Source organism: Hyla sarda, chromosome 5, assembly GCF_029499605.1.
Source record: "Hyla sarda isolate aHylSar1 chromosome 5, aHylSar1.hap1, whole genome shotgun sequence".
NCBI lineage: Eukaryota > Metazoa > Chordata > Amphibia > Anura > Hylidae > Hyla > Hyla sarda.
The window spans coordinates 290203240-290219103 of NC_079193.1; the positions used below are offsets into that span (position 1 = coordinate 290203240).

The 15864-nt window shown below is 43.3% G+C and overlaps 1 protein-coding gene across 1 annotated transcript in view; it reads left to right on the forward strand.

Annotated features, from left to right (window-relative positions):
• Nucleotides 1-15864, forward strand: part of RP1 (RP1 axonemal microtubule associated) — a 284608-nt gene that overhangs the window by 142596 nt on the left and 126148 nt on the right. Inside the window, exons 18-19 of the mRNA XM_056521929.1 lie at nucleotides 3813-4003; nucleotides 5660-5746. Coding sequence (XP_056377904.1) covers nucleotides 3813-4003; nucleotides 5660-5746 — 278 coding nt within the window. The remainder of the gene's footprint in view (nucleotides 1-3812; nucleotides 4004-5659; nucleotides 5747-15864) is intronic.

Below are 15864 nucleotides of genomic sequence, written 5' to 3' on the forward strand. Positions count from 1 at the left end.
GTATACAATTTAAGTGATTATATACAGGACCATATGGTGGTAGATAACAGCTGTACACAGGATCTGTACACTATATAAGTGATTACAGTTACATTTTGGGACTCACAATTATGTATTTTCTGATCAATGGCATCCTCTTTTCTTTTCTTCTCCGTCCGGATAAGACCGCCATGTGGATCTCTTAACATCTGCAGGACAAACATGTCAGACTCAGAATTTTTCCAATGTCCTCCTGTCCTCTACAAAATCTTTCCATCTATAGACCCATAAACTGTAATAATGCCCTCCTTGGTGTCCTGCACAGTAAAAGGGCAGGTAGGTAGGTGGCCAGGTAAATAGGTAACTAGGTAGGTAGATCAGGAAGCCAGATATGTAGGTAGGTGACAAGCCAGGTAGGTAGAGGGCTTGCTAGGTAGTTTGAAGCCATCTATGAAGGCCAGGTGTGTACATAGTTAAGTAGCTGGGTATGTAGGTAGTAAAAAAAATCTTGTCCACAGCACCAAAATTCATGAAAAAAATAGGTGTTTATTCCATATAAGGTGTCAATACAGCAGCGACGTTTCAGTCAGCTCAACCTGACCTTTCTCAAGCATCACACAACCAGTGCTAACCATATCTTTATAAGAGTACCAATTACAAATGGTACTAAACAATGTGCAAAATCAATCAATGAATAAAGTGCAAATGCATAGTGTAAACATTTCAAAAAAATCCCTAAACATAAATTACAAAATACAAAATTGTGAAAAATACATAAGCAAAGTTTTTACACAATATAGTGCAATAAATACATTAAGATAAACACTAATTGTGTTTAATTAATAAAGTGACACACATGTGTATTGAAACATACAGGGTTAAAAAGGTGGGTATGTAGGTAGTTAGATACCTACATACCAGGCTAAGTAGTTAGGCATACAGGTATAAAGTTAGGTAGCACCCCCTTCCCCAAAGGTATAGGTAGCAGAGTTAACCCCCCCCTTCCCTGCAGGTATAGGCAACAGAGTTAACCCCCCCTTCCCTGTAGGTATAGGCAGCAGAGTTAACCCCCTTCCCCAAAGGTATAGGCAGCAGAGTTAGCCCCCCCACCCTTACCCATAGGTCTAGGTCGCAGACTTAACCCCCCCCCCTTCCCTGGATGGGGGGGGGGGGGTGACTCCATCATGGCACCCCCTTGTGAGTGGCACCTGGGGCGGGCACCCCCCCCTGCCGCCCTCCCCACCCCCCCTTGGTATGCCACTGTGGTACCCTACGAAATTTTATTGAAAAAGGTATCTCCACCACTTTTTTGGATCGCTAAAGCCAAAAAAAGAATAAAAACCACCAGCAAAAACGCCAAAGTTAAAACCCATATGTCGTTTTTCTTGGTGTTTTTTCACTCCCTTAGACTTCTATGGGAGAAAACCGCCATGATTTCAGGGGAAAAAACGCCAGAGGCTCAACATACTGCCAAAAGGATTAAAAAAAAAAAGCCAAACTGAAAAACGCAAAGTGGAAAAATTATTTAGCAATTCCTCATTAATTTACAGCTAACATCTGGCCGCAGTGTTTTTTCAATGAAAAAATGCCATGGAGGCTGCTTTGGCGTTTTTTGGGGAAAAACGCACACAAAAAAACAAGTGGAAACTTAGCCTTAGAGTTGTGCTCCTCATAGGGATTATGTGGATTTCATACTCAATATTTTCTTATAGGCAAAGCTTTATAAACTTTTTAGGGTGCGTTCACACTGAGGAATAGGAGAGGAATCCTCACATAAAAATTCTGCTGCAGAATTTACGTGTCTTTTCATGCAAAATTTGTGCGAATTTTGTGTCAAAAATTGGAATTCACCTTTTTATTCATTTTTTTTTTCATGCAGTATTTCCGCATGAATTTGCGCCAATTCAGAGCGAATTTCGGGCAAATTCTGTGCAGAAACAATTTCAAACGGAGACATTTTTACCATTGGCTTCTGCTAGCGTATTCTGCAAGAAGAATGAACATGCTCTAGCGGAACTTACGCAAGCGGAGCAAGCGGAATTTACGCAATGTGAACAGTGCTGAGTAAAATGCATTGAAGTCAATGGCAAAGCAGATGTTAATTATTTCTAAGAGGAGAATTCAAGAGGAATTACTCAAGTAAATTCCTCTTGAATTACTCAGTGTGAAATTATCCTTAGAATTAAACTATAAAGTGTTTTTGCTTAAAGGGGTACTCCGGTGAAAAACTTTTTTTTTTAAATCAACTGGTGCCAGAAAGTTAAACAGATTTGTGAATTACTGTACCCCTTTAATGCAACATGCTGATAATACATGACAAACATTTTTTTTATTTTTAAATGGTCAACACATCACACACAACTACTATAAATATAAGTATACAGGTGCCTGCTGCTGTGGCTGAAATACAAATGCAAAGAAGAAAGGCATCACACTGCTAGCACCTCAATATATGTATAGTGTGACATGATGATTTTAAAAGGGAGTAGCTGGTTCTCACGTGCTCAGAAACTGTAGGCTTAGGGCTAGCCTTAGAGAGGTATGTCTATAGTGTAGGTCTATCCTAAAATTAGGTCATTTTATCGTGGTGGGATGTAACACACTATTTGGCCATATGGTAAGCAAAGAACCTCTATCCTTTCTCTATAGCACTATTGCAATTTAAAATTGTAATATAGGAAAGGGGATAAATGTATAATTGTAGGGATCTGACCTCTTGGACCCCCTGCAATCTCCTGTACGGGTCCTGACTTGGCCCCGGCTGAACTGCTGTGTGTGACGTTTCACACACAGCAGATCAGCTGGTACAAACACGCCCCTCCATTCATCTCTATGGGAGAGGCGGAGACACAGAATTTCTTTGTCTCTGCCTCTCCCATAGAGATGAATAGGGGTGGTATTTTGACCAGCTGATCTGCTGGGTACGAAACGCGTTCTAGCAGAGCCAAGGCCGAGCTGGGGCCCCCGTACAGAAGATCGTGGCAAAGGTCTGGGTTTTCAGTTTATTGTCCCATGCAAGTCTATGAGACTTTTGGTACCTTACTCTACAAGCTCCGCTCTTCCTCTCCTGGTGAGTTTGTCGATCCAGCTTGCAAGCCACTTACCTCATGCAAACTACACCCTTCCAGTAAGCCACGCCTCTTCTATATTTGGCCTTTTTTTTTTTTTTAAAGCCGAAAACACCATTTTCACCTGATACGTCACATCCACATCACAGGCCCTTTAACCACAATCTCTTCATCACAGTACCGCATCTCCAGGTGAATGTCTGACTTGCAAGCCACACTCATCCCACAAGCCACACCCCCACAAAGCAATGTCCCCTTTTATTTTTGGCCTACAATATCTTCATCACATCTCAGCCCCACCTAAGAAAAGTAAATATGGATAGGATATAAGGTTGGGATACAAAGTCAGGATATGAGGTTGGCATATGAGGATGGGATATGAAGTTGGCATATAAGGAAAGGATATGAGGATGGGATATGAAGTTGGGATATGGGGTTGGGATATTAGGACAGGATATGAGGTTGGGATACAACGTTGCGATATGATGTTGGGATACAATGTCAAGATATGGAGAGGACAAGAGCTTAAATGTTTTTTTTTTCCCTCTCCTTAAAGGTTTATGTAGGTTTATGTAGATAGACCAGGCAATGTCAGGTACTCTTCTAGTTATACATATATCTTTGTGCTAGCAGTGTGCTGCTGTATTATACTTGCATCACCCTTTCATTCGTAAACTCAAATTAAACATACTGTACTTCATATTTGTATGTTAGTGTTAATAGCAAATTATATCTATATTATTTATCAAACTTATATTGTACTAGATGCTGAAATTCAGAAGTCCTCTCAATATTCAGCAAATGACTGGAAAGTGTCCATATTGACTGGAAGTGCTGGAACGTCAGCCACTGTAACCCTTTGGGTGTATGGAAGCAAAGGGTCCACAGGTCCTATCACTCTTGGAAAAGGCAATAACAACTATCTCTTTCGGGCTAGACAAGAAGATGAATTCATAGTAAGTCAATATGCAGAAATGACTCTAACTCATATCTTTTCTTTTTCCCTTTAGCTCTGTTTTACATAACTGTTGTGATATATTAGTACAAAAGATGTTCTTGTAAACTTTAGACTGCCTTAAAGAACCCACCACAATGGAGGTGGCAAACTTTGAGCGGCATACACGGCATTACATAGAAGCATGTTACAAGATAATACTGGTCTGTGCACAGTGTCCTTCACCAGTCACCAGAACAAACAATCTTTGGCATTCCTCCCAGTATCATTGTGGTGACCCAGTACAGAATAAAGTGCTCTTCTGTACTCCTGCCCATCATGTGTGGCAGATGCTGCTTCAATGGCTGTCTTGGGCCCACACTCCTCAGGACTCTATATTTCACAAGTATAATGCAATGTTATGCAGTGGTTAATGTATTGGTATTTTCTATGCACCTGTTACTTTAAAGATCCTGTTGTCATGGACATTGTTGTTAGGGGAGTATGCAAAGGGGAACCAGGTGACTTATCTGGCCAATGGGACCCCTCTAAATTGTTCCAAAATAAACAGAGTTCAGGAGAGCTGTGTTCTATCTGAGGTACAGTTGAGAGAGGTCTGAGGAGTCTTTGAGGTGATTCTGAAGGAGGCCTAAGGCCTAGTCCAGCAACCACGTGACTACTACCAGTTAACCCCAGTACCCACGTGAAAGTCAAAGCCTTGAGATAAGCACTAAAGTCCAGGGATCAATTCAAGTCAAGTCAGTCAAGTTAGTCAAGTCCAAGTAACTAAAGTCTAGCAAGGGTAGCATACAAGTCAAGTCATTCACATACAGCACAATAAACTACCCAGCAAGCTGATAAGCTTCTCAAAGTTCACCCTGTATCTCCTTCATGCTAATCTGAGCAGCAACAGATTGTACCACCTTTCCATCCTCAGTAAAGCCAGTTATCCATAACCTTGCATCGTAATAATTATTTGCCCCTGTGCCTGGCACAGGAGAAGATGGTCTATGTTGGGTGGTGTATAGGTCAACCGTGCCCTGGCATCACGAAAAGGTTAATTCACACATTACCCTCACCCGACACCACATTATGCAACTTCACAAACTCTTTGGATGATCTTTGGATGGGGAATCTCCCATTCACCAGTATAAAACAGAAATATTCTAAGGGTAGGGTCCCATATAGCGTATACGCTGTGTATTTTGCTGCATATTTGCTGCTGCATATTTTTCTACCCATTGAAGTCAATAGGTAGCAAAATCAGCTGCAGAAAATATGCAGCAAAATATGCAGCAAAATAAGCAGCGTATACACTACATGGGACCCTACCCTAAACTAAATTTCATTTATTGTCTAACCAAGGTAATACTCACTTGATGGACTCCATAAAATTCATGCTTAGGGTCTAAAAAAAATTAAACGCTATGAATCTCATGTATTTATGCATATTGGTCATAGATAAAACCTTCTGATCTTTAAATAATATGTAATAGTACAATAATGAAACATTTTCAAATATCATGGCCTTCACACAATTCAATGCTTCTGAGTAGGATAAGTCTCTGCCTGCAACTTTTCCCCTTATAGGGAAACATTGAGGCAATTTTACAGCAAACTTTATTTCTGCGTAAAGTATTCTGAATATTAAGTTATCTTACACATTATGCCTTTTCAGGTGAAAATACCAGATATTGGAAAACTTTACAAGATCAGGATAGGACATGATGGAAGAGGGGATCATCTTGAATGGGAGTTGAAACAGGTAAGCAAAACAGAAAGCAAAGATTCTCAAATGATTTCATATTAGTGAAAAACAATATTGTATCATACATTTAAAACATTTTATATCTGGATCTTTCCTTTTTTTCCCAAGTATATTTAGAAGAGTGTGTATTTCATAATAGGGGTGGAAACCCCAACCCCCCCCCCCCCCCCCCTTAGTATTCACCTCCTGAAAATTACTTTATCATGAAAACTGTACCTATAAGCCATGCCCAAAATAATGTATATACAACAGCATATGCAGCATAATACAGTCCCACACTTGCTAAAAGAACTATACAAAGACCAAAATAACCAATACCCCCCTCCTTACAGCAACTATATAGCAGTAGATAGTAGTTATCTCTTATACAGACAGCAGGACCTATGTAGTACTGTTACATTGGGTAACTCACAGATGATGTCTTCTCTGATCGGAGTTGCCCTCTTTCCATTTTCTTTTCCATCTGACATAGACAACCATGATGACTTCTCCCAGCTGCGACTCAAGTCACCTAGTCCGGGCTCTAACGCTAAACAGATCTCCTCTTCTCTCATAGGCAGCAGGCCCTTTAGTCCCACAGCCTGTGAGCCGAGGGCACTTAATTCCCGGGTAGGTGTGATGACGTCATATCATTGCACCTGCCTGTGCGTTCCGGCTGCTCATAGGCTTCAGGACTGAAGTGTCTCCTGCCTATGAATGATAATGGTAAAGCAGAAACTGCCAGCTTCGCTTAACCATTTTTTTGCAGAGTTATTGAGGTAGTGGCAGGCAGATCTGTTTGATTGCCTGCACCACAACGTCACCATAGGTATGGCGGCGGGCCCTTTCTCTGGCCCAGACCCTCGGGCAGTGCCCAAGTGTCTGACAGGTAGGTCAGTCCCTGTTTCATAATCAGCTTTAACTTGCAGTGGTGTACAGTATGCAGGATTATGTGATGGTGGATTTACAAACACACAGGAAGACATTAATGTCACAAGATGTGACCTCACAAAAGACTTAGCAGGATGCATTTAAAGGGGTACTCCGGTGGAAAACTTTTTTTTTTTTTAAATCAACTGGTGCCAGAAAGATTAACAGATTTGTAAATTACTTCTATTAAAAAATCTTCCAGTACTTATTAGCTGCTGAATACTACATAGGAAATGATTTTCTTTTTGGAACACAGAGCTCTCTGCTAAATCACGACCACAGTGCTCTCTGCTGACATCTCTGTCCATTTTAAGAACTGCCCAGAGCAGGAGATAATCCCCATAGCAATCATATGCTGCTCTGGACAGTTCCTAAAATGGACAGAGATGTCAGCAGAGAGCATTGTGCTCGTGATGTCAACAGAGAGCACTGTGTTCCAAAAAGAAAATCATTTCCTATGTAGTATTCAGCAGCTAATAATTACTGGAAGGATTAAGATTGTTTAATAGAATTAATTTACAAATCTGTTTAACTTTCTGGCACCAGTTGATTTAAACATTTTTTTTTCCCACCGGAGTACCCCTTTAAGTACCCCTATCTTATAAATGAGGCCTAGCATAGGTAGAAGGTACTGATGAAGAATTATTTACATATGTACACCTTAAGCACTGCCCAGATAAATAATGCATATAGTGCCCAGGGTAAAGATAAATAGCAGAAAACATTGTCCAGTACATACTGAGTATACATGGTGCATGTTGCATCTGGATGAATTGTATTATAAAATATGTTATACAGCATCTTGAATAATAAGCACAATGAGGGACATTTATCAATGTTTGCTTATGTATTCTTTTTTTTAGTAATTTTTTCCTTACTTTTTTTTTTGCTTATGTGTGACGTATTTATCAACTGGTTTCCGCCTGTTGATGATTTTCTTTCACGTAAGCAATTTTTCCTTTTTTACTTTGGTAGTAGCTTTTTCTGCTCCATGTTTGAGTTGGAGTAAATTTAGTCAATTTTTCACCCTGTTGCAACTTTTTTTTTGCGCAGTTGCGACTGTCGCAGTTAATAAATACCTGACTACCCGTAGTCCATTTTAAAATGATTACTACGTAGTTAATTTTTGGAAAACTTGCTTTGCTCGCTTTCCAGTCAAAATGTCGCACGAAAAATCGTGTAGTCGCAGTTGCGACAATTTTGCGACAATTATATTATATGTCATGTAGTGTCAAAATACAATGCTATTTTATATCTAATACAATAAAGTGCCAAAATAAATTTGGCATACACTAACTAGATGGTACCCACCATATATTGTCAAGATGAATAATGCCGCACATACTTAGTAAATGTGCTCAGGTGAATACCCTATAACAACTAGTCTACTACAGAACCATTTCCTCTAGGAGCTACAGGAGAAACTGGCTCAGAAGACCAATGCAGGAAAAGCTTAGGCCAGTGTTTCCAACCAGGATGCATCCAGCTGTTGCAAAACTTCCAGCATGCCCGGACAGGCAACATGTGGTAGCCATGGGGTGCTAGTAAGAAATACATGTTCACGTCGTGACGCCAAGTCCCCATTGTCCTTTACAGGGTCCAAGGTTGGAGGCAGCTTCTCCTGGGCCTGACCTGGGGAGTAAATGAACACACTGAAGTCAGGTTACGGATAACTGTCTTTACTGAGCTGGTAAAGATTGTATTACACATACAGCTAGCCTGGGTGTCAGCGTGCAGAGTAACCCCTTGGGAGCCCTTTTGCCTTGCTGAGACTTGTGGTGCTTTCACCGGACGGAATTATACTGACTTGAGACTGTAGATTATATCCTGGTTACTTGGGTCCTGCCAAGGTACTGAAGAACGTTCTGCAGAGGCATGAATTTCCTCGTAGCGAGTAACACTTGCAGGATGACTACCGTATATACTCGAGTATAAGCCGACCCGAGTATAAGCCGAGACCCCTAATTTCAACCCAAAATCCCAGGAAAAGTTATTGACTCGAGTATAAGCCTAGGGTGGGAAATACCTCATCCCCCCCTGTCATCATCCAGACCCGTCATTAACATCCTCATCATCCCCTTGTCATCATCCCACACATCCCCCCTTCATCATCCCCTTGTCATCATCCCACACATCCCCTTATCATCCCACACATCCCCCCTTCATCATCCCCTTGTCATCATCCCACACATCCCCTTGTCATCATCCCACACATCCCCCCTTCATCATCCCCTTGTCATCATCCCACACATCCCCTTATCCCACACATCCCCCCTTCATCATCCCCTTGTCATCATCCCACACATCCCCTTATCATCCCACACATCCCCCCTTCATCATCCCCTTGTCATCATCCCACACATCCCACACATCCCCCCTTCATCATCCCCTTGTAATCATCCCACACCCCCCCCCCTTCATCATCCCCACCCCCCTTCATCATCCCCCCCCCCCCCCCTTCATCATCCTCTTCTCATCATTTGCCCTCAGTGGTCTTCAACCTGCGGACCTCCAGAGGTTTCAAAACTACAACTCCCAGCAAGCCCGGGCAGCCATCGGCTGTCCGGGCTTGCTGGGAGTTGTAGTTTTGAAACCTCCGGAGGTCCGCAGGTTGAAGACCACTGCGGCCTTCAACATGCGGACCTCCAGAGGTTTCAAAACTACAACTCCCAGCAAGCCCGGGCAGCCATCGGCTGTCCGGGCTTGCTGGGAGTTGTAGTTTTGAAACCTCCGGAGGTCCGCAGGTTGAAGACCACTGCGGCCTTCAACATGCGGACCTCCAGAGGTTTCAAAACTACAACTCCCAGCAAGCCCGGGCAGCCATCGGCTGTCCGGGCTTGCTGGGAGTTGTAGTTTTGAAACCTCCGGAGGTCCGCAGGTTGAAGACCACTGCGGCCTTCAACATCATCCAGCCCCCTCTCACCCCCTTTAGTTCTGAGTACTCACCTCCGCTCGGCGCTGGTCCGGTCCTGCAGGGCTGTTCGGTAAGGAGGTGGTCCGGTGAGGAGGTGGTCCGGGCTGCTATCTTCACCGGGGGCGCCTCTTCTCCGCGCTTCCGGCCCGGAATAGAGCCGTTGCCTTAACAACGACGCATCTGCGTCGTTGTCAAGGCAACGTGACTATTCTGAGGCCGGGCCCGAAGCGCTTAGAAGAGGCCTCCCCGGTGAAGATAGCAGCCCGGACCACCTCCTCACCGGACCACCTCCTTACCGGACAGCCCTGCAGGACCGGACCAGCGCCGAGCGGAGGTGAGTACTCAGAACTAAAGGGGGTGAGAGGGGGCTGGATGATGTTGAAGGCCGCAGTGGTCTTCAACCTGCGGACCTCCGGAGGTTTCAAAACTACAACTCCCAGCAAGCCCGGACAGCCGATGGCTGCCCTGGCTTGCTGGGAGTTGTAGTTTTGAAACCTCTGGAAGTCCGCAGGTTGAAGACCACTGCGGGTGGGGGAGTTCACTCGAGTATAAGCCGAGGGGGGTGTTTTCAGCACGAAAAATCGTGCTGAAAAACTCGGCTTATACTCGAGTATATACGGTATTTGAGAGATTAGACTTGTAGTAGGCCTATCAGAGCGCACGACACACAGCACACCTGAGCTAAGCTGTTGCTCAGGAGCCTGGATGGAACTAGACTGACTAACTCCTCCCCTGCACCTTACTATACAGGGGAGATTTTGGGGTCTCATTGACAGGCAGGGTCACATGGGGTTCACTGCAGGGTCTCATGGGTAACACCCTTAAAGGCCCAATTACATGGAAAACATATATGTTGAGAGTATTGGAAGGGCAGATGGAATTAACCCTTAGGGCAGATGGCATTAACCCTTTGTTTTTCGTGACGCCAGGGCGTGGTTATCCTCTACACCACCCAAGGAATGACCGCTGGTTCATGGGCCAGGTGCGGGGAAAATAATTACTCCAATGCAAGGATATGGAACAACGGCACTTTACTGAGGCAGAAAGATGTTAAAGTCTTTACAGCTCAGTTCAGGCCCAAGGAGATGCTCAGTAAACTTTAGGGAGCTTGTTGGCTTGCTGGGACTTGTACTTGACTATCTTGACTAGACTTCTCCCCTGTATTTGTGCTTACCAGGCTTTGACTTTCACCTGCAGGGGTTACTGGTAGTAGATGTGTGGCTGCATGATTAGGCCTTGGTCTCCCTCAGGAACACCAGACAACTATCAGGTCTTCACTTGACTGTACCTCAGCATGCACTAATGTCTAGACTGACTAGGCTAGCTCCTCCCAGCTATATATGGGAGCAATTTGGAGCAATCCCATAGGTCACCAACAAGTCACTTGTTCACTTGCACCGTCCTTGGTTACAGAGGTCCTGACAACACTATTTAAAGGCACAAATATGTCAAAAGAGTAACCAGCATATAACATAAGACATTATTAACACTTTAGAATCTGTAGGAGGGATGTGGACCCAGGGGAACACTGAAAGAGAATCCGCCACACAGGACAGACAGGTGTAAAGGAGGACAACTCCTGTACTGGGCCACCACACATAATGAAATTAATTTAGAAAAATATATTATTCTGATATTATAATAAATGCATAATTATTCCAACAAGAGAACTTTAATGGGCCCAACATCCTGTGCCGCCAAGCTGCCCGAGAATGTCCAAAACCATGGGACAGCTACTGGTGCTGGGACACCCCAAACAGCTGTCCAGGCATGTTGAGAGTTGAAGTTTTGAAATAGCTGGAGGCACACTGGTTGGAAAACACTGCCCTAGATAAACAAGAGGTCTGGACAAGACACATCACTGGAATACCTTGTGAATTGAGATTTAGCTATTCTGACAATCCTGAAAAACCATGAACATTTTTTCATGTGTTTCTCATTTGCTCATCTTGAGAAACGATCATTTTGATATGTAACTCATCTGCTTTGAGCAAGGCTTAGTATTATGTATCTGGGATCGCGTGAGCTAATGCAAGCAAGAGGCCATAATTCTCGGAGGAGGTTTAATCTATGAGAATATGTCATATTTTGTCTTAGCCAACCCCCTGACAATCACACAGGGCCTAGAGAGTCTGTACTGCTCTTCTATTTTTTATTTTTTTTTATTGCTTACGAAAGCTATGTCTTCTGGCAGCCTGGATTACAGAACAATAGCTGCCTTATTGCCGTGAAGGATTGGAGAGCTAGCACAGGGATAATAACACTGCACAATCGTACTTTATATTCTCCCCTTCCACATTGACTGCCTAAGCAGGTTAAGTCCTTTCTTGTCTGAAGAATGGAGAGAAAGTCAGCTTTGTGCTGTATTCCTAAAGCGGTACGAGGTCCCTGCGTCTCAGCTTTTTCTATCATCACATTCCCTTAAAATCACCAGATGAGTTATTAGAGCCAACAAGGTATATTTGTCAACATACCCCTACAGCTTCAGTGCGGAACAGAATATGCTAACCAAGCCTCAGTAAAATCCTATAAAACCAGAATCTGCTATAAAAAAAAGTGTTTCACAGGGAGGGAATAACAAAGGCTCAAATACAGCATATAAACAATGGGGAACATTTACTATTGCAAATACACCAGATTTCTGGTACAATTTGCCCCACAAACTGGTGTACATGCCTTGTACCATAATTAATATGTAACAGCACAATAAGAAAGGTAGATGAAGCACTTACCAGATTTTCCTATTCAAATTTTCTTTATTTAATGCAAACTCAGATAGACATAGTAGTGTGACGGGTAGACAAGATAACAGAGTGTAAAGCATGGACAGGCGACAGATGTTTCATACCGCCAGGTACTTCTTCATTAGGCCAGAAAGAGGGCCTAATGAGGGCCTAATCAGTTTAAAGAGTTACTCCCATTTATGGATACTTTTGACATGTCTTCCAGACATGTCAAAAGTTAAGATCGCATCATGTCTCAGTCCTGAAACCGGCTGCTATCATGAGTAATAGCAAAGTGAAGGGCACGGTAGTTTGCTTTACTCCTCAACTGGCCAGCTGACTGACTCCCCTGCAGTCTTAACTATACTTAAAGGGGTACTACCGTGCTGACAACTTATCCCCAATCTAAAGGACAGGGGATAAGTTGCCTGATCGCTCGCGGTCCTGCTGCTGGGGACCCCCGCGATCTTGCACGCAGCACCCCGCTCTCATCAGGCCCCGGAGCGAACATCCGCTCTGGGTCTGATGACGGGGTCGGTGATCGTGACGTCACAGCTCCGCCCCCGTGTGATGTCCCGCCCCGCCCCCTCAATGCAAGTCTATGGCAGGGGCGAGACAGCTGTCTCGCCCCCTGCCATAGACTTACATTGAGGGGGCGGAGCGTGACATCACATGGGGTCGGAGCTGTGACGTCACGATACTCCGGCCCCATGATCGGCAGTCATCAGACCCTGAGCGATGTTCGCTCCGGGGCCAGATGAGAGCGGGGTGCTGCGTGCGAGATCTCGGCGGGACCCCGCGCGATCAGGCAACTTATCCCCTATCCTTTAGATAGGGGATAAGTTGTCAGCACGGTAGTACCCCTTTAACTATAATGAAACCAGCCAGGGAATGAAGTGTGCTACCATGTGCTTAACGCGTGTGTAATTAAAAATCGCAGTGGGTCTCAGGACTGGGACCTGGTATGATCTAAACTTTTGACATGTCTGGACAACATGTGAAAAGTTTAGATCAATGAGACTGTAATGGTATCCGCATATGGGGTCAAAAATTCAGCGTGCATGTTACATTTTCTGCGCATTACAGTCGATACAGGGTAGATAACGTTTAAACAAATTTTATTTAAATACTGCAGAACTTTTCCATGCAAAAACTTATCTGTGGTTCAGACCTTAAAGGGGTACTCCGCTCACAGACATCTTATCCCCTATCCATAAGGTGTCTGATGGCTGTCATGCCCCCACCCATAAACATGAATGGAGGGAGTGCGGTGTGACGTCATGAGGGGATGTGGCGTGACGTCATGTCTCCGGCCACAGAAACCCAGCATTCTAAACATATTGTTTAGAATATCAGGTGTGGCACGGAGATCATGGGAGGTCCCAGTGGCGGGACCCCGTGATTAGACATCTTATCTGTTCTTTGGATAGGGGATAAGATGTCTGTGGGGTAGGCGCAGTATCCCTGACTATACAGACTATACAGAATACAAAAGCTCACATTTCTGTTATTTTATTCAAGCTGCTTCACAAACAAAAAATAAATTAATTAATCAATAAATACCTAAATAAATGCTGACCAAATAGTTATACACAGCCCAGAATATGTGGTACTAAAAACTGTAAAAACAAATAAGCCATCACACACCGGTCTTTCAATGCCCTGACACAAATATATGTTATTTTCTACAATTGTGTTTTTATTGAATCACTGTAATTTAAACCAGCAGAATAAAGTCATCATGTAATTTAGACAGTACGGTGAATGCTGGAAAAACAAAACTCCAAAAGCAATAGGGGATTTGCTGTTTGTTTTTCAGTAATTCGTGATCCAAATCATTAACTAAACATTATGTCATGTGTGCTCAAAAACAAAAAAAGAAATCATGGCCCATTGATCAACCTGCCCCTTTATCACGTTAAATATCCCCTAACTGGATGAAATGCTCTGTGACATTGCCAAATTATTTGTAATTCCACTAGGATTTCCAAATTCTGGGAGCAACATATAGGTGACTGCAATAGGTGAAGTCCCTTATCTAAAGGATAGGGGATAAGATGTCCGACTGTGGCGATCCTGCCACTGGGACTCCCCGCGATCTCTGTGTAGTACCTGACATTTTGTGCCGGGTGCTGCTCCAACGCTGGGTTTTCGAGAAAGAGATGTGACATCATGCCACTCCATGGCTGTCATGCCCCCTCCATTAGACGTGAATGGAGGGGTGGTGGCAAGTAGTTGCAAGGGGGCGTAGCATTACGTGCTGCTCCAGTCTGGGAAACCCAGCGTTTCCCATACTGAAGCAGCACCCGGCACAGGATTGCGCGGGGGGGTCCCAATGCAGAACCCCGCAATAAGATATCTCATCCCCTATCCAATGGAGCCCCCTGCGTTGCGGTATGTCAACTGACCATCATATAAGAGTGTTGTCACATGAGATATCAATATGTTTGTGTTTTTTTGACAATGTTATGTCACGTGGTCTCTTTTTTAACCAATGGTCGCCAGTGGGTTTTCCCCCTGCTGATGCACTAATGATACACAGATGTGCCTCCACCAATCATGTTCTTTGGTCACCTATTTAAGATTGTTGTATAATACTGTCTCACTATGCTTGACAAAGGCTTGTTAGCCGAAAAGTTGCATCCCATGTTCTAATGCAATAAAGAATTTTTAACCTGCATTTAACCCGGACCAAGTGATTGGTGCTGTTTCCTTAAAAGGAGTACTGTCTGCATATCCAGCCTGGCAAGCTGGGGGATACTTGTACCACACTGATGGCCTTCCTGTGCTGAAACCCTGTTTCTACTTTTACTATCTATATTACCTATGTACCTAATACCTATATATATACACACACACACACACACACACACACATATATATATATATATATATATATATATATATATATATATATATGGACAATCATAGTTTCTAGCATAACTGCTCTTCAATGTTATGTATTGTCGGACTATGACTGTAAGCTTCTTCATAAAACTGAAATTTGACTTTGACCTTTGATCAGTATTCCCCTAATACTTTTATCATATGTGCCGGGGGGTATTTGTAATAAGATGCTATTTGTTGTTTTCTAAAGCAAATGGCTTATGATGGGGCACTCAGCAAATATTTATCTTCACTTGTTTACTTTCTTACCGGAGTAACGTCTCTGCAGCTTGATAGCTAGAATCACTTTGCATAACAAATTATACCATCTGGTTGCTTTAAATCTGTGTACTTTAGAAATATCAAAATGGAATAGAACTTAAGTCATTTTAATTATGCCCACATGATTTTTGGTGCCATATGTTCTATTGTATTTTGTACAGTCCATTTGATTACCACATGCCATACATCTCGGATGATAATTTGAAGGGTGTCAATGAATTCCCTTTGCTTGAGGAAGCAATTAGGAAAAAGAGAGAAGAACCCTTCCCAGTAACCAGTTTTTATTTCTCTCTTCTTCACTTGAGAGCTTTGTGAGGAGATACGCCATGGTATTGTCTGGCAGTTTACTTTGCTTTAACCCCTTAAGGACTCAGGGTTTTTCAGTTTTTGCACTTTAGTTT